This window comes from Gallus gallus, chromosome 14 (assembly GCF_016699485.2).
Source record: "Gallus gallus isolate bGalGal1 chromosome 14, bGalGal1.mat.broiler.GRCg7b, whole genome shotgun sequence".
NCBI lineage: Eukaryota > Metazoa > Chordata > Aves > Galliformes > Phasianidae > Gallus > Gallus gallus.
The window spans coordinates 3,442,341-3,465,858 of NC_052545.1; the positions used below are offsets into that span (position 1 = coordinate 3,442,341).

At 42.4% G+C, this 23,518-nt stretch overlaps 1 protein-coding gene across 4 annotated transcripts in view; it reads right to left on the reverse strand.

Moving 5' to 3' along the window:
* CARD11 (caspase recruitment domain family member 11) overlaps nucleotides 1-23,518 on the reverse strand; it is a 40,137-nt gene that overhangs the window by 8,938 nt on the left and 7,681 nt on the right. Inside the window, exons 1-15 of one of the 4 annotated variants that reach the window (XM_040647347.1) lie at nucleotides 22,091-22,271; nucleotides 12,575-12,787; nucleotides 11,835-11,972; nucleotides 10,895-11,220; nucleotides 9,505-9,684; nucleotides 7,770-7,922; nucleotides 7,549-7,674; nucleotides 6,879-7,076; nucleotides 6,233-6,412; nucleotides 5,206-5,260; nucleotides 3,963-4,078; nucleotides 2,668-2,771; nucleotides 2,033-2,085; nucleotides 1,150-1,279; nucleotides 427-628 (exon numbers count right to left, since the gene is read on the reverse strand). In XM_040647347.1, the coding sequence (XP_040503281.1) occupies nucleotides 427-628; nucleotides 1,150-1,279; nucleotides 2,033-2,085; nucleotides 2,668-2,771; nucleotides 3,963-4,078; nucleotides 5,206-5,260; nucleotides 6,233-6,412; nucleotides 6,879-7,076; nucleotides 7,549-7,674; nucleotides 7,770-7,922; nucleotides 9,505-9,684; nucleotides 10,895-11,220; nucleotides 11,835-11,972; nucleotides 12,575-12,787; nucleotides 22,091-22,256 (2,340 nt within the window). In that variant the 5' untranslated portion in view covers nucleotides 22,257-22,271. Of the gene's footprint in view, nucleotides 1-426; nucleotides 629-1,149; nucleotides 1,283-2,032; nucleotides 2,086-2,667; nucleotides 2,772-3,962; nucleotides 4,079-5,205; nucleotides 5,261-6,232; nucleotides 6,413-6,878; nucleotides 7,077-7,548; nucleotides 7,675-7,769; nucleotides 7,923-9,504; nucleotides 9,685-10,894; nucleotides 11,221-11,834; nucleotides 11,973-12,574; nucleotides 12,788-13,192; nucleotides 13,412-22,090; nucleotides 22,272-23,518 lie in introns of those variants that run through there. The other 3 variants (XM_015294162.3, XM_040647348.2, NM_001006161.4) reach the window with 3 other exon arrangements.

The following is a 23,518-nucleotide window of genomic DNA, read 5'->3' on the forward strand; positions in this document are numbered from 1 at the left end:
GGTTGGGAGCATTGGCAATGGAGGGCAAACTCTAAGCAGTGAGCAACTTAGAAGAAGCATCTATGGACCACTTACACAATGCTGGGGACAGACTTAGGAGTCATTGTGCTGAGTTACATGGCACAAACTTCCTTTCAAGGTAAGAAACTACTGGGAAGTTGAGAACAACTCCCATTCCACTGTTCTCAGAGGGGCAGTACTATAAGACACAGCATTTAAAGAAAGTGCATGCGTGTGTTGGACAAACAAAAATGCAAACACTATTTTCCCATAATTTCATAGTCAATATCAGATTTTCTTCTACAAGAGTCGTACAGTTTGCCATTAACACAAAGTGAAAGGAGATGCAAAAAGCTGGTATTGTGGTGAGGATGCATGCATGGCGGTGCAGAGATCTGTAATGTGTGTTGATTATTCTGTGCTTACCAGTAGGAGTTGGTGTCCTTCCCGAAGACCTGCTTTTTCTGCAAGTGATCCTGATACGACAGAGCTAACAAAGCTCCCTTTGTCGTTACCTCCTATAAGAGTGATTTCTGAATTGAGAGTATCCCCATTCAGTGTTATGCGCTGGATGGTATGGCAGGAACTCCTGATGCGCCCAACAGATGTGACAGAGGGACGAAAAGGTCTGTGTTCATGAAAGGATATAAGAGTTACATGGTTATCTCACCTTTTAACTACCAATTCTGAGTTAAATGCATGCATGATAAATGAGAGACATAGAAATAAACTTAATCTATCCAGCACTAGAATCTAAGGACTCTGAAAGAAATCCTTATTACTGTGTAAGTTCTGCAGAAGAGCAGCTGGACAGCCTCAAGTGCTCTCACTGGATAACAAGACCACGGGGATAAATTTAAACCTCCACAATGTTTTGTCTGCTTTGAACTTTTTGAAATTTTAAGACGACTTTCACTGGATTACAGGATACAAAAGTAGTCCAAAATGACATGCCATACTGCTACCAGCATAAAGAAATAATGACTTAGCACAGCACCGTGAGATCTTAGTGCCAAGTGACCACTTGTGACATGGTATCCCTGCCACTGAATTATATCTTCAGTAACTATTAGTAAGTGAGGGATGTCTCCTACAGTAGCCTTTCCCCTTAATCTGTGTCTATGGGAGGTAAACTGGCATCTCAAATACCTTTCCAGAGAGAACTTTCTAAATATGGAATTGACATGTTCCAGGTCATAGGCATCCAGGCCTTCTGACTGATGGGAAGAGGAAGAAGAGTGCACCGAAGGAGCTCCATGTGAGTGCCTGTCATGACTGTCATCTGAAAAGCATAACAAAACAAAACAAAAGAGTCCTAGATACAGTGGTAAAGATGGAAAAGATGAAAACAGAAGTTTGATTCTTCCTAGCCAAAACTGAATGATGAAATTCCTGATGCAGAGAAATGACTCCTTTCTACCGACCATGGCAAGGAATGCCGCTCTGGCTTACTAGACCTTACCTGATCCTACAGAGCAGTTTGGGTTGGAAGGGATCTTTGGAGACTGTCTAATCAACCCCTCAGCTCAAAGCAGGATCATCCAGAGGACTGTCTGGTTTCCTTTGTGTATTTTTGAAGATGGAGACGTCTCAACCTCTCTGCACAACTATGTTCCCCTGTTTGACTGCTCTTGTAGTAAAAAAAGCTTTATCTTACTTTTTAAATGGAATTGTTTGCACCCCTCTTTTCTTGCCCTCTCGCTGAGTAGAGCCACACTCTCCTCAGTGCTATCTTCTTTACGCTTTCCCTTCTCAGTTTGATGCTTTCCTTATTTTTAAGGTCGAAAGTCTTCTTTTCAACCCTCAACCTGCACTCTTATCTATTCATTCAGTCCAATCCTTTCACTTCTCCAGGAATAACTGCTTCCCTGTTCTCACCACTGGGTTCTTTTCTGCTTATTTGTTATTATGATTTGATGAGTTTTCCTCAGACCATGTGTCCTATTTTCTTTAGAATGAGTTGATTACTGGACAGTGTCTGTAGCTGATGAGCTCATCACATCTCACAGTTAAACTATTGCATTTTGCTTACCATCTAGCTCCAAAGCATCAAATCCAAAGCTGTCATTGTCCTCTTCAACCATGCTGAAATTAAAAAAAAAAAGTGAGATAACAGAAGAGAGAGAGAAAAAAGATGTTCATTTTCCCACTTCCAGCACTTTCATTAAAGCACACTGTTTGGCTGCAAAGCCATTTAAATAACAGCTTGTTGTCTTTTCCATCCACCATGGTTTGCAGGTCCCTTGTGAAGCTGATACACCTCATAGGTGGCTTCAGGTGAAGGGCGAATTCTTGCAGTTGGTTTGGGAAGAACCAGCTATTTTTACACTGTGCATAAGCAAGGAAATAATGCAACTCTTCCTACATCTTGAACTACGATCTCACTTTTTTTCCCCCCTAGAAACCGAGATCAGATGAACTGTGAAACCTGCAACTTGGCAAGAGGATAGCAATTATTTTGGATTATGTTCACAAATTTAATTTTCTGAGGGCTAATTATCAAGTTATAAACCACAGTGAACTTCTGGGCACGGTCTCAAGATAACCCGAATTTAGTGCTCATTAGCTTAACAAAATAAGGCCACGTTCAGACCTTGCTAAGCCGGGGTGCCTTTTCTCCCCACTGATAAGAGGCATGGAGCACATTTTGGCAGCACAGCCACACACCTGCAGGGAGGAGCATCCTCTTTGCAGCGTCGGACGATGGAGTCGTTTCCCGGAGGCTCAGGAGTGGTAGACATGATGCTGTCATTGCGATTTCTCAGGGTTTGCTTTTAAAAAGCAGCATGCAAAAGAAAGGGCACCTGCATTAAATGCGCTATCGTTTCTAACTTATGGGAGCATTATCCTGCTCTGCACTGAGATGCGCATCCCACAGTAAGAAAAATGGACTCTCTGCTCACAGATGTTGTGTACAAGAGCATTCATGTTCATATGCTGAGTATTACAGCTCTGTGTACAGAATGCTTGATGGCACTGAACCTCATTCTGTGACACACAGCTGCTGATTTACTGAAGGATTTTAACTTCACTCTTCATCTGCAGAGCGTATGATGCACAGCGGACATGTAGGTGGAAGAGGATGAAAAGCAGAATGTGTGTATATACCTATATATTTACACACACACATAGTAGGAATGAGGAAGTAAAACACACATCTCCATATATTTCATTACTAATCTAGTACATTGGTTTTGAGTCTAAACTGTAAATTGTACTGCAGAGAAGACATTAAGTCATCAAAACATCCAACAGATATTCCGAAGAATATTCCTAAACCAGCTAAGCTTATTACAAGTGGCAGGGAGCTCCTTCTTGGCTGTTCTCAGCTATAATTTTAATTTCCTGGGGGCAGCATTTTTCACAGCATTCAGGATAGATGTTTTGTTCTTTGTTACTAACACTCTGCAAGAGCGCTCTCCCTTCCTGCTTGTCCTGCTGTGTCAGTGCTCACACGTGTATAATGGGATATCTACCTTGAGAGATCAGGGGGATACAACAAGCAGGGAAGAAATGGTTTGGCTATGGCATGCAGAAACTTCCAGCTGTGATCTGCACCCCCCCTTCTCACCGCCTGTTACTTACAGATGGGAGAAGCTTTAAAGAACTCAAAAAAAATTAAAACCAACAACCAAAACCTGAATATTTTCTTGCATTACAAAGCAGCTTTTAAAGAAAATCATGTCTTTCTAGCAGTAAACATGAAATGGCATAAGGACACCGTGAGAGGAAATAAATATCTAAAATCTTTTTAAATAAACAAAGTCCAATCCTGTGATTATGGAAAAGGCTGCTAACATGGTTCTAAGAACATGCTGGTAAAACAATTAAGCTTCTGACAAGGGGCTCAGGTCAGGTCACAGCCAGGTGGCCAGTGAGGTGACAACATGGGGCTGCAGAAGCTCTCAGCCACACCAGGGAAGGAGGGCATAGCAGGGAAGGGGCATCTGAAGGCTCCTTACAATTTTGCTGACTTCGCAGCTGCTGATGGAGTTACTGATGGAAACAGAATTAGAGGAACTAGTGTCCGTGCGGCCATTGCTGGCATCGGCCCCATCTTCGTCCTGTGCTCTGACTGCTGCACTCACAGATGACAGAGAAAAATACAGACACCGAAGAAAATTAGGTTAGATCACTTCCAATACAGAGCCTTTCACAGATTTCAACAAGGCTTACAATTATCTTTCCACTTCAGTTTGTCTCAGTTTGTCTTCAGCTTCCCATCCTGCGCTGCACAGGGGCTGCAGGCGGCACTGGAGCCCTTTGCTGCACACTTAGCTCCTCACCACCACACTTCCTTCAGCCCTTTCCTCTGCTTTTTTTTTGTTAGTTCCATGAATACCCATTGACAAATTTGGAGGGTTGTTTTATTAATTTGTTAATTGTGTTTTACTCCCATCATCTGGCAACCAGAGACTTGTTGGGAGCATCGCTCTTTTAAAACAGGGACCAGGCAGCCGCAGGCAGCCCCAGGAAGCACAGCATGAATTTCTAGATGGACCCCCTCCCACCTTCAGCACCTCTAATTTGGACAAATGCTGCCATTACTCGATACTAAACATAAATACAACATCTTGTGGCAGGAACCACGTTTACCTTCTTATTTTGTACAACGCAGCACATAACAAATGAAGGAGGTGCTGCATAAGATGTTTGCTTGTAGAACGTTGTTAGCTAAGTAAGAGGAATTAGGAGCATACAGCAATTAATTTGGTAACTTGGCAGCTGGTTGGCGGGTGGGTCAGCCCTTCCTCCCGGCCATTGCGGTGTTTTAGATTTAAAATGAATTCCTTTTTGCTGAAGGACAAATAAACTCATTAGAGGATCACTAGGCTGAGGTCTCTCTGGCTCAAAGGACCTTTCCAACAGCAAAAAGAAGAGAGTATAATGACTTTTCGTACAAGAGTTACAACATAGCCTTTACAATTTCAATGAGATAAAGGGAGGATTAAGTAAACAAAAAAGTTAGGCAAGTTATGGGATGTAATGTTGTGCATGAGGTACCTTTAGATGGAGAGGTTGATCAGGTAGAGCACCCGACTGCTTCAAATTATGACATTGTTTACAGTGAGAAGAACTATTTTACTGACTTGAGCTTAGTTAAGAGTCTCCTGGGTCACAGTGTTTGTTAAAACAACTTAAAGAGACTGAACAAAGAAGACAAAGCAACAGAAAAGGAGTAAGGACATAGGTGCTCTTGCTGACCTTGAAACTCTGATGTTCTGTTCATGCTGACAGGGGATTTAGCTCTTGGATTTATCTAAAAAGACAAAAACAAATGCAGGATATTTGCCACACGCTGTAAAACAGATATTTTCACCCCTTTTTTCACTGTTGTGCTGCAAGATATTTGCCTTCATTTAAACAACAGGACTCCACTTTTTGGAGATATTTAGGTATCTAAATGCCATTGCCACGAATGGGAGCTAGCTACTTAACTATTTTTAAAGTCTGGCCCAAATGCTTTGCAATTTCCAGATTCTGCTGAGGGAACAAAGAGACAAAAGGTGAAGTGAGTGCCTTGGGACTGGCTTCAGGCAGCTGTTAATACAACAGACATCCTTTTGGAGCATGCAGTGTACGAAATGCAGCTCTACTGCCATAAGTAATAACAACAGTCGAAGCTCAGAAAGGTTATGAAGGGCAGGGAGAATTCAAATGCAAATGAGAGCAAAGAGAAGCTCAAAACTCCAAATGTTAGCTTGTATATTTTTTTGTACAACATGTGAATACAGCATCAGATAACAACAGCATGAATGCAGCTAGTTGGGGAAATCTTAGACCTAACACGTGCTACCTCTTACTTTTCCGTGAGAGGAAACTGCCATAATTTAATCCTAAATTAGACAATTAATTTGACTCCAGTTCGTGGCCATTCTTTCTATTATTTCTTCCAGCTGATGCAAGCTTTTCCACCCGTGCTTCAATTTCCACCTTCAGTTCCTTGTGCTCTAGACTTTGGGCACTATGTCATTTTTTTCACTCCTGTTAAGGAGGCAATGAATCAATTTATTGACAGTGCTCTAAGAATGTGAATGAACAGCAGAAGCAAGGGGGAGAAGGGACAAAAAATGGTCAGTGAAACCTGATTATACCTGCTCCTCAAGGCATGAATCACCACAGGGCAAAAACATATACAAATCCTATTTTTATAGTGCAGCAGTTTCAGAGGCATAACCACAGTGTTTTATGTCTCTTAGTCCTAACAGTCCAGCCCGATATTAAGACATACCTGGATTCCCTTTAGGTTCACTCTTCTCTTGAGTCGAGCTTGATCGGGCAAGAAGAATTTGTTGTCTTCTGGTGAGTCTTCTGATGTGGAGGAGTCGTCTGCTTCCTGACCATTGGCTTTTGGGCTAGAATTGCCAAAGGTCTGGGAGATAATAGTGATGGGTAGATTGCGTGGCAAACTCTGAAGGTCAGAAGGAAAGACTTCTGAGAAGGAGTTTGGTACAGCTCCTTATGACTCCCCATAATAGCAATCCAACAGAACCTTATGTGAGCTGAGAGCTTCAGAAGCTCGTGCAGAATGTGGTCCAGTCCCCAGTCAATAACTCCCCACATCTGTTTTCTGTTCATTGGAGCACATTCCTCAAAAGAATTCATGGTTTCTACCCCAGTGCAAAAATTCATTCTTTTTGCATTTCTTTCCCCTCCAATTCAAATCAGGATGTGAAATGGCAGCCTTTGAGAACTAGGCACATGACACAGACAAGGTGATCCCCACTGTACCAAAGAAATTCTTGAAGCACCGACATTTAGTATGTTTTTTAGTTAATTCACAGAAGGAATAGAGTACCCTCTTGAATCCAAGAAGAAATATTTTAAAGACAGAAGTCCTAGAAAATAGACTGCATGTGCATCTACCTCATCCCTACCTGGTCATGACAATTATTGTCCTTAGAGAGCCGTCGGAGTTTGCACTCCAGGTTAACAATGCAGGCTTCTTTCCGAACCATTTCAATTCGGAGTTCATCGTTTCTCTCCTCCAGCTCCCGAATCTGCTTCCTGTATTTATCTTTTTCAATCAGACAATGTGAATACTGTGTCTGAGCCTCATCACGTGAGCGGAACGCCTGCAGCGGACAGAAGAATCTGTTTTGCATTTGGGCCTTCTCCCAATGGCTTTGTTTTTAATGCATTTGGAATAAAGAATTCAGAAATTGTAACCATCCTCCAGTTAACATAGCAGTAAGGACCAGGGCATGTGCCACAGTAGTATCACTGAAAATAATGATGATGAGGGTGGTTCATTTCCAGCTCCCTCTTGGCTGGTGGCAAAATATTCTAGAGTGCAAACTGGGTTGCTTGACACTGAGACAAAACCTGCAGGAGTTCTTGCTAAGTTCTTGGTTCTGCCTGGTGGATGCTATACTGTGGGAACAACGTATTATTACCCTGTGTATTATTACTCCAACAAATACCAATTTCTTGTAAACGTTCACGTTTTGGTGATGTTTTGTGTCCAACTACCCACAATTCCCTACAGTGACACAGAAGAGACAAAGGCTTTTGCTACAAATCTTCCCCACTTCAGTGGTTAGTTACCTGGTCTCGCTCCTTCTCCACCTCTTCTAGCTGTATCATCACAGTGTTCATACGGTGCTTATACATCTCACAGTCTTTTCCTAGAGTTGAACACTTCAACTCCAAATCTTCTTTCTCTTCAAGATACTGAAAACAGCAGTCTGTTAGCTACCACTGCCCTTAGAGGTCTTCTGGGTACCAGCCTGACATATCCCGCCTCTTTCCATCCTTTAATTTCTCACCTTGTCTCTCAAGTCCTCCACATGACGAATCTCTTCTTGGAGATTAAAGATCTTGTTGACCAACTCGTGACGATCTTCCAGTGCCTCCTTACGGTCATGTTCCAGGATATCCAAAATGGCTTTGTCTGAATCTGGTAAACTCCGCTTGTCAGCCTGAGGAAACACGTTTTTAAGAGACAGGCCGGGGAAAGAGAAAAGAATACTGCAGGAAAAATAAAAACAAAGATGGTAACAAACAAGAGGAATAGAAAATGAACGTGGTATTGCAATGGGAAAGCAGCAGAAGGAATGGACATTTGTTCATATTTTAAGATATTGTCAAAGAAGATGAATAAAGGCTGTCTTCCTGTCAGAATAGTCTGATGAAGGAACAGTTTTACTGTTTTATTGTACTGGCTATAATTTGATCCATTTTGGATGCATTCACAATTCTTCACTCGAAGCCCCGCATTCAAAATTCCTCTCTATTAATCAGCTCTCACTGAACACAAAATTCATCCTTTGCCAAAGAGCAGGGCCTAAGAAAACATTCCGAGGCATTTTTAAAGTATGTATAGGCTTTGAAGGGCTATGCTTAGAGAATATTAAACATGCCTGGAAGTAGCTTGTACCTCTGCTTCATTTTCTGTGGTGTGTAGCAATACTTTTTCCCTCTCAGATGTAAAATTATCAGGATTACCAGAGCAGGTTTCAATAAATAAATTGTCATCCACAATTAACCATAAATGGAAAACGAAAAAGGCACAAAATGCAAGCATCGTGCATATTTGTTTTTAAAATTCCTAGACTAAGTTGGAGATTTCAGTGACATTTTGGCTACCTAATTAAGTAAATATTTCTAAAACAAACTGCCTTTTGTTTATTTATACTTTCTCTTAGGAGATTTTCAACCCTGCTTTAAGATATTTCTCGATCACTTCTCCATTTCCTTAGGTGCTGTCAGACCAAGTCGATTAATATGAGACAGCCTAAATGGACCAGGACTCTGAGAACCTTCTGCACTACACACTTCCTCAACCTTTGAATTGGATTTGTATTAGAACTATGAATTGTTGGGTACTGCTAGAGGCTGAAGCCATGTTCCAAAATGCATTCTATTGATATTTTTTTTCAAGTGTCATTTTAAAAGGCTTCAAGCCTTACCCAGCAAAGCACTGAGCACTCACACACGTCTCAGTATTTGACTATGCTCTTCACAGAGTAACATAGTGCTACATTAGCTGCATATCATACTTTTTCCCCATCTGTCCAGAAAAGGGTTAGTTAAGATACTTGTGCACAGCAGTGTTCTTTGGGACATTCTTGTAACTAATGACAAACCAAGAATAGAAACCTTTACTATTCCATGCTTCATCAGGACCTTTTGGCACAGATGGAACAGTAGCACAGAAAAAGTTACAGAGTCACTATCAGAAACATCTAGGCTGGTTATTTAACACAGCTTTATAGTGACAGATCAGTACAAAAAACCACAGCAGGGTTAAAGCATGGAGCTGAATGCTCATTAGTTAAACTGTTGCACTCTGCACCAAGAAAGAGCTCATTTCTCAATAGCTGGACTTATTAGCTGACAACATTTTTGTTAGAAGTCCTCCTGGGGGTACATGTGGGAGGAGTGTGGGAGGAGAGTGTGGGGATGCCTGGAGGCAAGGAGTGGTCAAAGCCTTCTGAACCCATCACCTGGGTAAGCAGAAAGGGTGAGCTGAAGTGGCAGAGTTTTTCAGTGTAGCGGTACCTGAATGATGGACTGTAACTCCTGGATTTTAGTTTTCATCATCTCGTTTTCCCGTTCCAGCTCCAGCATCTGTTCCTTTTTGGGTCGGTTTTCAATATCATTTTTCAGTTTCAGTGATTGGTTCCTCTCCAGCTTGCATTCCTCTTCCACCTTGTTCAAGCGATGCTTCAGCTGGTCAATCTACAGCGGCCAGGGAGCAGTGAGAAGGAGAGACAGGGAAGGCAAGAAATCATTTCAAGCTCAGGTATTGACTGTTTTGAAAACACTCTCACCTTCGGGTGAAAACGTACTATCATAGGTGGAAAAAATAGCTTAAACTGTGAATGCTAACAAGCAGATAATTGGGTGGATATGCATGTGTGATAAATGCCCCGATCTGAACTTTTGAACTCTCAAGCGGAAGTTTGCTGCTTGCTGGCTATACCAGGTATGGGCCGGCTGTAAATGCACTAGAATAAAAGCATCATATTCTCAATTCTCCAATAAATAAAGAGATAGGAGATAGATAAACTGCTCGTGAGGCTGACCACACATTGCACTTCTGCATATAGGCTGTTTGGATTGGGAAAACCAGGGACTCATGGCTCTGGATTGAAAAGAGAGGTCCCCAAGAAGTGGCTTCAGAACGAAGGGAGCCTGAAAAGAAAGGGGTGATGATCCTGATTGGGGAAAAGGTCTGAAAGTGGTGGAGTAAACTGGAGATCAGAGTGATGTATACATTTGAACGCAAGGGGATAGTCATGGATGTTGGCCAGTAACACTCCGACTGGTGGCCATGAGCAGGACAAAGCAACCCAAACTGCTGACCGACCTTCCTGCACCATCTCCCTGCAGGGAAGGGACGCTGGGGCTCAGAAAAGGCGGCACTGAGGTGAGGGAGCAATAAATGACTGTGAAAAATCAAAGTGCTGTAAAAAGTCTAATCTCATCGGTTCTAAAATAAACCTCAGCATTCAGATCCACTGTGGGTAGCTGTTTACTCTGCCTCACCTGTGACATACCCATAAGCATAAATTTCATGGCACTTGAAGTAATTCTTTCTGTCTTCTAAGTGGTCCCAAGATGCTCCAATACTTGTGAGGCTTTTTTGAAGAAAACACTGTAATGTAAACCTGAATAACTGCCATGGTATATATTGTTGAGCCTGAAAAGCTAAAATCATGATTTCAGCAAACAATGTATGTTATGTTCTGCTTATCTCAAGTATGTAAATTAATCTGCCACTGATACACATCACTACAGTAGGAATTTTGGTACCTTGATGCCTCTAATCATGAGTGAGCCAAGCAAATGAGCTCTACACCTCTCGGCTGTCAGTGGAAGACTCACTTTGCCATTGACATCCTCCATTGCTACTCCTGATTAAAGAAACCCAGAGCATCTTTCTCACCTCAAGCTGCAGGTCTCGGCTCCTCATCACAGCCATGCTCTTCTCATCGCTCAGTTGGGCATATCTCATGGCCAGATTGTAGTTCTCATCCTTCACCTTGACCAGCTCATCGTTGTAGTTGTTTCTTTCCTCCTTCATCTTGTTGTATCTCTCCTGGAAGGTAATCAGCTCTATCTTGTTCAGTTTTAGTTGCTTTCGCTCATCCTCCAACTGGCGAGACTTAGCCAAGAGGTCGCAGCGCTGCATGTCTTTTGTCTTTACTTGCTGCTGAAGCTTAATGATCTCATTCATCAGGAAATGGGTAAGGCCTTCATGTCCCTCCTCCACTGAAAATGTTTGAACAGCTTATCAACTTCTCATAAAGTAATCTAACAATAAGCAGGATCGGCAGGACTCAATATGAAACAAATGTCCCAAATTACGTACGTGTGTGGAATATGCACAAACACATACACATTTATACATCTAACTGGCAACAGGACAAGTATTACACAACACACTATTATCAGAAACACAGCATATAAGTGTACAGCTCGTTTAGATAATAGAAGAAGCCTCAACATTTCTCTTATAGCTTCAGCAGAGCCGACAGGCCTGTGGAAACAGCATAAAGTTTGTAAAATGAATGTGTACATGTACAATTTATCTGAATTCTTCAGATGTACTGTGCATGTGTCAGCTATCAGTGTAAATTATATCTGCTGAGACCTCTTGTAGTAGCTTTCATTACATCTGAAGCTCTTCAGCCCCATTCATATGACTGGGACGTTCCCTTTCTTTATACTTCCCCCATTGCTCCCTCCTTGAGCACTGAAGGGGATTGAAAAACTCTAAGACGCTACCAGCAGTTCCACTTTCATTTGCAGTTTTTGCCTGAAAGACAAACCCAGTCTTCAAGATAGTCCTTATTTCAACAGGCTTCTGGAGTGATCCTACTCACCAACAATAGTGGAAAACCTCCGTGTGGGCTCCTTCCCTGTCACCAGTTTGTAGAGTTCAGGGTAGTAAAACTCCAAGCTCTCCAAGAAAACCACATAGCCCCTTTGGCCTTTGGTGTGAAGAATGTCCAGCAGCCGCCCTAAGTACAACCCAGAGAGAACAGAGAGGTGACGTAACAGCACTCTGAGAAGCATAAGTATTGTATCCCTGAAGTCAGACTTGTTTCAGGTTTGTCTTTGCCACAGCAACGCGCTGTGGAAAACATGGCTGGCTGAGTTCAGCTGAACTCATGAAGTAATGCCACATATTCCTTATGTTTGTGCAGATCATTGCTCTAAAGGTGTGCAGGAAAATCGTCCTCGGGAGAAGAAATTCCAAAAGACGCCTCCCCCAGGAGCGCTGATGTGCTGGGATGGCAGACCCTGCAGTGACAAACCATGAAGCACCACAAGGCAGCAGAGAACTTGCTCTTGGAATGGCAGTGGCTCTACTGCTTATGCAAACTGAAATGTCTGCCAAGGTTGTGATGGGAATACGAACCTCCAGCCTGCACAGCACTGGCAAGAGTCATTATTATCAAAATACCAGCAGCAGATTCCACCCCTTTTCATTAAACCTCCTATAAATGGAATACGGGGTTTCCATTTGATAACCTGTAACTTGATATGGGTTCTCTCAAGACTCAGCAAAGTAATGCAGTTGAGACAGGGATACAGATGTAGCCACTCATAAAATAATTACCTGCTCGGTTAATTTTGGAGGGCAGCATAAGTGAGTTAAGCACCTCATCTTCATCTTGCTCATCGATTACTTTGCATTGCCGCAGGTACGGGGTCAGCTTAGCTGGGTTGATGTAACGGCTCAGCATGTGCCGGTTGCACTCGACATTCTCCCACAAAGCTTCCTCCTCATCTTTCAGCGTCTCCAGGCAGTCATCCATCTCTGGCTCTCCTCCTTAAGAAGGGAAACAATTGGCAAATGAGCATCAAACAGGGCGGTTTATATCCTGTTGCTTTTTTGGGGGGGCTTCCATGTCACATTGGATGAGCTTAAAATCACTTCTAATGCTGAGTTTGCCCTATATTGAAACTGTTTGAACTGAAGTGCTGCCTTTTACAGCTCATCTAGAAAGTGTCAGTTCAGAGAAGTGCTATCTTCAGCCTATGAACTACTGCATATTGCTTGCGAGTGATGAATCTGTAGCTCTGCTAAGCCCACTACCTCTCTTCAAGTCAGAGTCCCTCTCCATAATAGAAGCAATGGTAAAGGACACGGTGCAATGCACGGAAGGATATGAATGCACAGAACCCAGAGCAGAGACAAATAGTTGCTGCAGGCACCTAATTATGCCATTCTTACCTCCTCTGTTCCTCTCAGATGCACTGATTGGAATTGCAGTTTTCCTACATAAACGCGATGAGCCAATTCATGTAAATGAACCGCAGGAAGAGTAAACACCCAGGTGAGTATTTCTGTATGTCTGTCCCTTGCAGCTGTGTATGGACTGACTGATGTGGGGGTGAATGCAGGCACCTGTGAGCTCAGACCTGGCCCTCTCTGCACAGTGTCACTCCAGTCAGAAAACATTCTTGACTCATAAAAAGTTATCACACGGCCTCTCAGTGCTTGCTCAGCAATTTCCTTCCAGCTCCTAATTTGTAACCACCTCATTAGAGAAGGTTACAAGGCAGGCAATGAGGTGAAAAACCTTGCACTAAAGTTAAGTCAATAGTAGAGAAGCTGTAAAAATCTTTCCCTCTTAAATTTGTGATAAATGTCAAGCTCTGGAAACAAGCCCTAGTTTTGCATTCTTGCTTTTCCAAGCTCTTGCAAGGCAGGTGGCATGCAACAGTTCAGCTTCTATTCCATGAGTTCTCGGCTCATCAGAGGCCATGGTACAACACAACATGCTACTCCCAGGCCATAAGAGATGGAGCTGTGCTTTATGAGGCTTTGCTGGTAATCAGTAACTAAAGAGCTCAAAAGCAAGGCCTTGTTTTTCTAGGACCAGAAGAGCTCTCTCCCATGTGTTATAATTTCCGGAGCTTCTGACCGTAGGAACTGCAGAGCGTGCTGCATTACACTGGGCAGAACCAGCTATTATAGCCAAGGGCTATTAACTCCTCATTCTGGAAAGTAAAAATGCAAGTGCTAATCTGCTGCATAATGTGTCTGTCAGTGTTCTATCACAATCACATGCAGAGCTGTCCTACAAAAAAGCCCTTTCCTTGCTTAGTGCTTCCAAAGGCTGTATCACAGCGTCCAAATATCCAGGCTGGTCTTCAGCATCTCCAAGAAAATGGAATGGGTTCCTCATATCATGGACGGGTAACAGAGAACTGCCCATTTTGTTCTCTCCCGCACTCCAGAATTCCTTTCTTTACCATTTCATATCCCAGGAACCACATACTCAGCATTTGCTCCGCTGACTGCACACAAACAGCAGCTCTGTGGCCGCCCCCCAGAGGATGGAAGAGCTGTGCTGTACGGTGCAATCTGGAACCACAAATTTAACACACACTGCACAACTGGAAAAGCTGAACTTGTGGGAGAAGGCAGCAGAGCACGAGGCCCTGCAGTGTTTTAGTCATCTCAAAGCCACAGCTATCACAACTACACAACGGCATCTTGCAGGCCCTTTGTTTGGGGAGGTGTTCTGCTAAGCTCCCAGGTGCACCTCAGCAGCACTTCCCTGACTTTTGTAAATTGCAAAATACCCACCAGCCTGCTGCACCGAACCAGAACTTATTGCACTCAGTGTCAGCAGTTCCCTCAGGACATTAGGAAGGGATTTAAACAATTCAAAGAAAAGTTCACTCATCAGCATAATTCACAACACGAATACATTTCTTACATGATATAAAAAATATCTTTAACAACTAATCCTTCATGTATGGGCATAAAAGATCTCTACTATTATTCTTTTGCCATGGTTCCTTGCCCAGACTGAGTACAAACCCCTCTGTCTTTTGCAGCTTTTCCAGAGACAACAGAAACCAATGGGTGATACTAAAACAGCACCTTTCATAGGAACCACATCATTCTTCGATTCAGTAAATAATATAACATTGAATAAGAAATAAAATACTCGTGGGTGGGTCAAAGTGTTGTTCTGTGTGTACAAAACCAGGCATGACGAGTGAAACTCAGTGGGACACCACTAAAGGATTGCATGGAGGGGATTCCATCTTAAAAGGAGATTTCCAGCAGTGCCCCTGTTCTGCAGATTTTTGAAGGACATCACTCCCCACTTCCTTGCTGTGATGATCCTGCACAAAAGTTGTTCTCACTTACAAGATAAGGCAGACTTAAAATGCTTTCAGCTGTGTAATCAGCTGTTTCATCTGCTCACTGCTATCCTTACCTCATTTCTGACTCCAGCACCTCTTGAGCTGTAACCTAACACATTCACAAGTTGTGATATGTCAGAAAGACTGCATTGTCCATTACAAACCACACATGTGAAGTCACAGATTTGGGCTGGCTTCAGCAGGCATTAGCCAAAAAGAAATAAGAATTGCCACAGCAGTTAAAAAAAATATTTCTCCTGCTGCTCCTTTCAGTAGTTAGGACACACTGTAGCTTTTAACCGCAGGAGATCTTCATCCAGTAATAATCTCAGCCAGTCCCATCCATTCCAAAGGCCTCTATAGATTCAGACAAATAAAGAGAATCCCTTTTTACACTGAACGAAGCATTCTATTCCCCTCATCCCCTTTGCCCTCTCAGGGACTGTCCTTCTCATGGCTGTTACACACACATGAATCTTCCTCCATGTTTGCTATTTTTTCTCCTGTTTTCCAAGCAAACAGATCACCTTGCCGTTAAAGCAGCTCTCTGCTCTCACTTTAGCTCCATACTTTCATATGTCAGCGACACTCTTCACCAATCAAGGGAATAAAGCCTCCAGGCTTCAGAACCAGGGCTTCCGTAAAGTTCTCTTCATCAGAGCTGATACGAGACTTCATTTTTGTGATTAATTTCACGTTGGTGCAGAAATTAACCCTTCAGTTGCTTCATTATTTGCATCCCTTGCTACAAATTCCTAGCAGCTTGTCGGTACAGGAGCAGACTGCAAATGCAAGCTTCAGCTGGCACTGCTGGTTTCTTGAGATACTCTTCATGAAATACAAAAAAGTGGGTTCTGTCCTAAACTGGGAAGGAGGAGGAAGTTTGCTTTGGAAGGGGTGAACTGTTAAATGCGTTGGACTCATGCATTTGTCACAGATGTTGACAGAATGGCAGTATTTGAAGAGAAACCACAACACAAACTGTGCAAATTGTCAGTATGAACATAAATTTGTTCATCTTAAATATTAAATGTGTAGCCAAAACAGGAAAGGGTTACGTAAAAAAAATAGCACACTTTGAAGCAAATGTAAAGATGAAAAGAAGTCTTTTGAAGCTATGTGTATTACTGTCAACATTTTGAGCGTATTTGCATTACATCCTTTATCTGTGCACATCTCCAGACTTCATGGGGTACACCTCTCTCCCTCAAGTTTGTCCAGCATCTCAGACGACAACATATAACAACAAGGATATTTTTTTCAACAGCTGCTTGTACGGATAGATGTAGATTTGCAATATCAGAGAACCACAAAACCACAAAGGGATTTAGAGCTATTTTTAATTTTACAGGAAAGCCACAGTTTTAAGTGTGATAAGGAACTTATATCCCCTTGCTTAAGGAGACAGGAGAGCTTTGTTTGCACTACTGCCTCTCTGAAATGCTCAATACCAGCTGTTTCCAATTATATTGGCTGCAGTGCTGTATGTTCTATGGTACTGAACGCTACTTTGCAAAGGCTTAAACCTTGATTAAGATGACAATTTGCTTGCCTACACTTGCAAGGTGTTCACCATAGAGATGCCTAAATCTGAATGCCCAATTGAGAGGAGACAAATTCTTAACCTGTCTTTAATGCAAAAGAATATAAAGTGCAGATTCTCAGTGTGCCCACCTGGTAGGACTCATTCATCAGAGACTGCAAAGCACCTGGAACCACTGACATGGAAAGGTCCAGGAAAGACATTTATTAACCTGGTTTTATTACTTCAGGTTTCATTGGCCCGAGAACACTTTCTGAAGGCAGCAGCACTGTTGAACGAGTTGGGCTGTATTTCTCTTTCAGGTCACAGACATGGAAAGAACTACTTTGTATATATCAGAGCTTCTTCTTTGTATAAAAGATTCATCCAGCCTACGGAATGCCACAGCTCCAATAAAATATAAAAGAAAAATATTGAATAAGTATATCAAAGTAGGAGAACACTAAAGTAGGAGGAGAGCGGGAAACTTCAAACTCAAAGCAGGAATACTTTAGCACAAATATGTTCTGTCCACTCCCACTGAGTCAATCCTTCCGTTACATGCAACATACAAATCCACTTGAAATCACGCAAAGCTGCAGTGAGATAAACCTGGATCTCTCCAGTGAAGCCAGATGACAGCCCCAGTAATAAACACTACTCCCATTTTCCAAATAGCAGAGAGAACCAAAACAACCTCCTAACTTTGTCAAAGGGCTCTCAAGGCACATTCATCTTGCTTTTACAAACATAAGAGGGAAAGAAAATTCCCCTGATTTTCATAATTATTATCTCAAGAACAACCAAGCGAGAGGAAAAGAAATGAAGAATTCTGTCATGTTACACTTTCATTCTTTTTATAGGGCAGAGATACTGAAAGCAATAGAATAAATCAGAGATTTGTCTCTAATCACTATTTCTCCCCTTGCAGAAGAGGCCAGAAGAATTAATACCACAAGAAGTCTCTTCAATTACCTCTTCCTTTCCCTTTAGTTACTCTACTAAGAACAGATCCATTTAACACTATCTCAGCAAAAAAGAAATGTGGACAGATAAAGCAAGGATCAATTGTAGGCGTCGTTAATGCAGTACACCCAACGGTTTGCTTATTATCCTCTAAACCACAAAACATTGTATGGAACAAAGACAAACTAGTTTCTCAGAATTGCAGGATAATATTACTTAATACCTTAATAATACCTGCTTTGAACTCCACATTTACTGCATGTAACTTCTGTCTGCTTTTGCAACTGCATACAAAACACTATGATGTACCCATCAGTTTCTGGAGGAAAAAACTGCACATTAAGAATGCTGCTCTGCACAACAAAATATTGTTATGAAAGATCTTAATCAGTCTAAAAATACTTATTAGGATCCTGTAGTGATCTGTGATTCATAAAAGGCAGAGATCTGTGCTTTACAGCTTTGCTCTCCATCTGGTGAAAATATCGAAAGTCGACATCCTTTTCAGGTCTGCCAGTTCAGAACTTGGGAGCTCTTACCATGTTATCACACAGGAAGGAAATGACTAATTTTGTCTCAACAGCAAACTGAAAGCAGATTGCGTTACTCTGAACTTGCAAGATCCAATCAGATTGCTTGTAAAGCACATATTACCAATAATAAACAAAGAAAATGGAAAAATCCTCCTCTACAGATAACTTAAAGAAGCGTAGCAACGATGTTTTGACAACTCCATCGTTTATGTGTGTGTCACTGTTTTCTACACACAGGGAAGACGTTCCTAGCTCTCTCAGCACCGTGCCCACTAAGCACCACTGACAGAGGGGTGAGTCGATGAGCAGAGACAGAGATTGGAGTCATCTCACTCACCAACCAGCATTAGGACCCACGTTAATCTGCAAATCGAGTTCCTCCCTGGTGAGGGGTAAAGAAGTGGGTCTGTCCAGAACTACATCCCATTTAAAACTTCTACCTCAGAATCTCGCGTAAAGCTTGATTTCCAACCAGTTGTTGATTGGGTTATCTCTGCAGTCATCCAAGAGATTTGTTCCTTCAGGTTCCAATGCCTACTATCAGAACACTCTTTTCTTCTCTATTATTTATGAATCTGACATCTGTTAACACCAGCATTATTAAGTGATAACGTTAGTGACAGTAAATGAGAAATGAGACAGGCAAGCAATGAGAAATGGTGCAAAAATATTTGAGGAGAAAGACAAGATTTAGTGTTGAAAGAATTGTGAGAAAAAGGGAAATAGGAACATAGAAAGGGAGCAGAATAAAGAAAAAGAAAGTCAAAGAAAAGGGAAATCAACAGAATGAAAGTGAAGAACAGAAGTGAGACAGATGAGAACGGGAAAAGCCTTAGTAAAGGCAAAGAGAAGGAATGTGGGGTGTAAAGCAAAAACAAAGGGATAAATGGGGAAGGCCCTGTCACCGATCCTGAGACATGGGAAATGAGTGCTAGGTCTGGGCATGCAAATCAAGAAAACAGTACAACAATTTGCATAAATAATTTACCACAAGGATTTAGTGCACCTATTTAAAAGGATTTGCAAAGTAGCAGCGGAGAGCTGAAAGCCCAACATTTAATAAAAGCTTTAATCTAAATATTCTGCGTTCTGTTATGCATGACGATGAGGATAGCAGAAATCACTGGGCTAACGCAGTACAAATATGTTTGTATGTCTGGCCTTTCTTTCTTGAGTGCAGCATTAACTACTAACAGGAGCGTTTCCTTTCAACTAATGTGTGCTAAAAGCAAGGATCTAAAAGAGAAGTTGTCATCCTCAGGCTGCAAAGGGCTCGTGGGAACGCTGGCCTAAGAAATGCTTCAGAATTTATTATGGGGTCTCAGGTTAATTCTTTTTCTTTGAGATTAACACGTCCTGTTTTTACAACTGCTAATGAGATTTTCAGTAGTTGAGGAGGAGGCACAACTGGGGACAAGCAGGTAGGAGGGTGTGTTTAGGAGCCTTCCTGCCATCGGATCTGGAGCCTTGAATTTAAAATCCAAGTTAGCCAAACATTCAGATGGATTTGATGATTGCAGGTTAGGTCCCACTAAACGTGTGCTCACTTTACAACAAGCAGCCTGTTCCTTGGTTCTGAAAGCCAGCGCTTATAAGCAATTTGTATAGACTGAGCTACATAAGAACTCAGTAAGGTCAGTGATTCATTAGCTGACACAAGCGGATGAAACTCACATAACCCGACCAAAACAGCCTGGTTCTCATCAGTGCTATTAACGCTTCCATTAATACAACTAGTTGCACTAAACAGGAAAAGAGAAGTTTGAAAATTTGAAGAACGAACACTTAAAGGCTGCTATAAGCCCTTATAAAGATCAACTTTACAAGGCTACTCCAAGCATTAGAAGAATAACCCACCTGCCAACTGTTTGCTGTATTATAACAGCAGCATATATTGACTAGGATGAGAACATGGATGACTTAACTATCTCAAGTACACCATGCAAATGCGCAGCAGCTCTACATATAGCTCTGTGAAGACTTATCCAACCTTCTTTAGCTCTTAGTTGCTTACTACCTACTCTTTGCAACTATTTGAAGCACAGAACAAATACAAAGAACAGACTGCTCTCTTGCATGTGCTATTTTGCTGCCTGAAGAAGCAAGCCAGCAGAGCACAGAGATGCAGAAGGAAACTGGGTGCCATTTGGCAAGAAAAAGTATACAATAGATCAAATCAGTGAAGCTGAGGAAGGACAGAACCTCAGTGGGAATCAGAAGGAGCTCACTATTTTGAAATCAAAATTCTCCTTTTGCATGGAAACAGTTGCATGTGGTTTTTGAACAGATTTTTCCCGCTTATGCTTTCTGGTCACCTCTTCTGTGTCCCCTCCTTTCTTGCACTGCTGTAGTGGGACTGTATCACACAGTGCTGGAAACATACACCCACCATCCTCTCTCTCAAACTTGCTGTCTATATATAGCAGACAGAACAGTGCTGGCGGCTGCCTGACTTCCCTTTTCTTCTGAACAGAGGCTGTGGGCAACTTTCAGCTCTGACAAACACTGCGGAGGGAAGTCTTAAAGGAAGTGCTGTCCTGACCGAGAGCTGCGTGGCCAGGTGCAGCAGGAGCTGCAGGATGCTGTGCTGGCTCTCGCTTCCCGCACCGCCGTCTCTGGGCTCAGCTCTGCACAGTGGAGCAGCCGCCCTGCAAGGCGTGCAGCACAGAGCGGGAAAGCAACCTCCGAAAAACAGACAGTTCACTCTGCATCCTGCAGGAGGGCTCCTTTAGTTCACTTCTGCAGCAATTAAAGCTGCCCGATTCTTTCTTCTTTAGAGGGGAAGGACTCAATTTCTGCAAGTGGTGGCTTGTCTGCAACCTTGGCTTGCTGTCCTGGGAAAGAGACCACACCAAACACATGGCAATTCTGCGATATTTCCCACTACCAACGTGTTGCAAGGAAGGATTAAGTATCTTCTGTTGCTTTATCAATAGCTGAGTCCATTGCTCTGATGATACAGAATAAAATACTGTGAACCTTTGGTGTGGAAAACTGACCCCAGAGAATTTACTTACCGCAGGAAGACACTGAACCCTGTTCCCATCAGGAAACTCAGGGCAGCTCAACATGCATCTTTGGAAAAAAACCAAGTAGGAAAGTTCAAAAATACCAAAGGTTTGACTGCCTCTTCACCTAAGTGTGGTCCTTTGGAAGGAGCCCACGTGGGCAGGGGCTGTGTTCTATTGGGTGCTCTGCTGGAAATAAATATTAGTGAAAACAGAAGCTGCGAACTGATGCACTCCATCTGTGAGCATCCCAGTCTTTTTAAGCATGGGCAGCTGCTGCAGAACAGCATTTATGAGCAGTGTTACAAAAGCAAGATTTTCAGGATGACAGTCACCTGCATCCCAATCCTTACAAGAAGAGGTGCCTCGATACAACGCATGGTAAAGCATCACAACACACTCAGTCACTGGAAGCTTTTTTCCCCTCCCATTCTCCCAGTTTATGCCTTGAAGCATAACAACTCCTCATATGCTATCTGCATTAACCGTACCTGGTAGCTTAAAGCATCACAAGCGAACAACACTGAGCAGAAAAGCATTTGCTCTAAATGTGGTGCTGTCTGTAAGCAGCAAGGTTACATGCAGTATGAGCAGTAGCGAATGGTTCTGCTTCCTCAGGGTTGATTTCCTCTATTTCTCATTCCTACTCAAGGGCACAACTTGTAATTAGGGTCAGATTTTCAAAGAGCAGAGGTGGAATTTAGGCATTAAAATAAATGGCCAGGATTTGCACGGCTTGCTTCAGAGTGCGGGATAGATTGGTGTTATGAGTCACATTGCTTCTGAGTGCTAAGCCCTTCTAAAAATCAGGTCTTCCTTCCATGTCTAAGCTGATGCCATGTTCTTTCAAAAATATCTTCTTCATTGCAACATTCTTTCAATGCAAAGTATTTGAAAAACAAAAGGCCTTTAAATCTTTGTGAGGTGCGAATTCTTACCTATGAAACCACACTCTATAGCACCAACGCATTTGGTAACAGCAGCGTTCAGGTAGTTCTGGTTCCCAGTGCTGTGCAAACGCTCCAGCAGTATCAGTCCCACAGGGAGGAGGGCTGATGCTGTGTCAGTGCTCACTCGTGCTAATTCCAACTCCTTTAAATGCATGAAACATTTTGCTAGTTAACAGATGATGGCAAATACTGCCGCTGATGGATCAATTCTTTCCTACGTTTTGTCTCCAGCTGCAATTGAGATTTTAAGAATTAGCCGAAATTTTAAGCTCTGATCCCTCTGAGACAAAATAAAGGATTTTTTTCTGCATGACTGGAAATATTTATTCCAGGAGGAACAAAAATAAAATTATTTTTCCTATGCTTGAAAATTAATACAGGGTAGAAACTGCATGAGCTTTTAGATTGGACTCTCCTATCGTTATTTGCTCTATTTATCTTTTTTTCCCCAAAGCTGCCACATTCAGCCTTGCAGACTCTATTCTGCTGACTCAGCTGACTGAGCCAAAACTCATAAAAATCTATTTTTAAAAGGTCCAATGGTTTTATTTTCTAATCATAAATATGAAATTTAATTAGCATCTCATTGCTAACGAAGCCAGTGTGGAAGACGAGGCTGAGGAACCAGGCACAGCGATGGAACCTCAACCGTAACCCAAAACAATTGCAGTGCAGGAGCCAGTTTAACTCCTGCTTCTCTCCACTCAGCTTACAGCTTTTAGGAGCTGTCTGCTCTGCTCACAGGTTTTCCTATTTGATGATAAGGCCTTTCTATCTTCTACAGCAGAAATTACTCTAGCATGATATAGCACAATATAAAATCAAAACCAACAACAGATAAGGCTCACTCTGGATTAGAAACAGAAGCAAGGTTGTCATAAAATAAACAGGTCAATAAGTGTTTCAAATCCTCTACAAGCAAGACACTCATCACCTGAGTTCTCCAGGGCACTGCAAACATCAGGAAGATTAAAGGAATTGTTTTAAAGGAAGCACGTGGAGGATTTTAGAAGCCCCTTTAAAACATGGAACCTGCCTTTTTATTATGAGCATCCCTAGGAGGACTGTCCTGGCCACCAGCACTGATACTGCTGCTACTGAGGTCATCCTTTTGACTGTGCACTACCTTTGGTATCTTCTTGCTGGCGTTGGTAAAGGACAAGAGCTTGAGATGTGTCTTTGCCCATACTGCCCTATGACAGTGACATTGCCCTGGACAGAGAGTTACTTGAGGGGAAGGGAATGAGAGAGAGGGGTTCTTCTGCCTCTGCTCTGCAGGCATCCTGGTGAAGCAGCACACAAAGCAAACCGTCACGGAAGAGAGGACGCAGGGAGAAGTGGGTGAGCACCGTGGGAGAGCTCTGAGAGGGCTGGGAACAGCAGGAACCACAAAACTTTCTCTGTGTACTCACACTG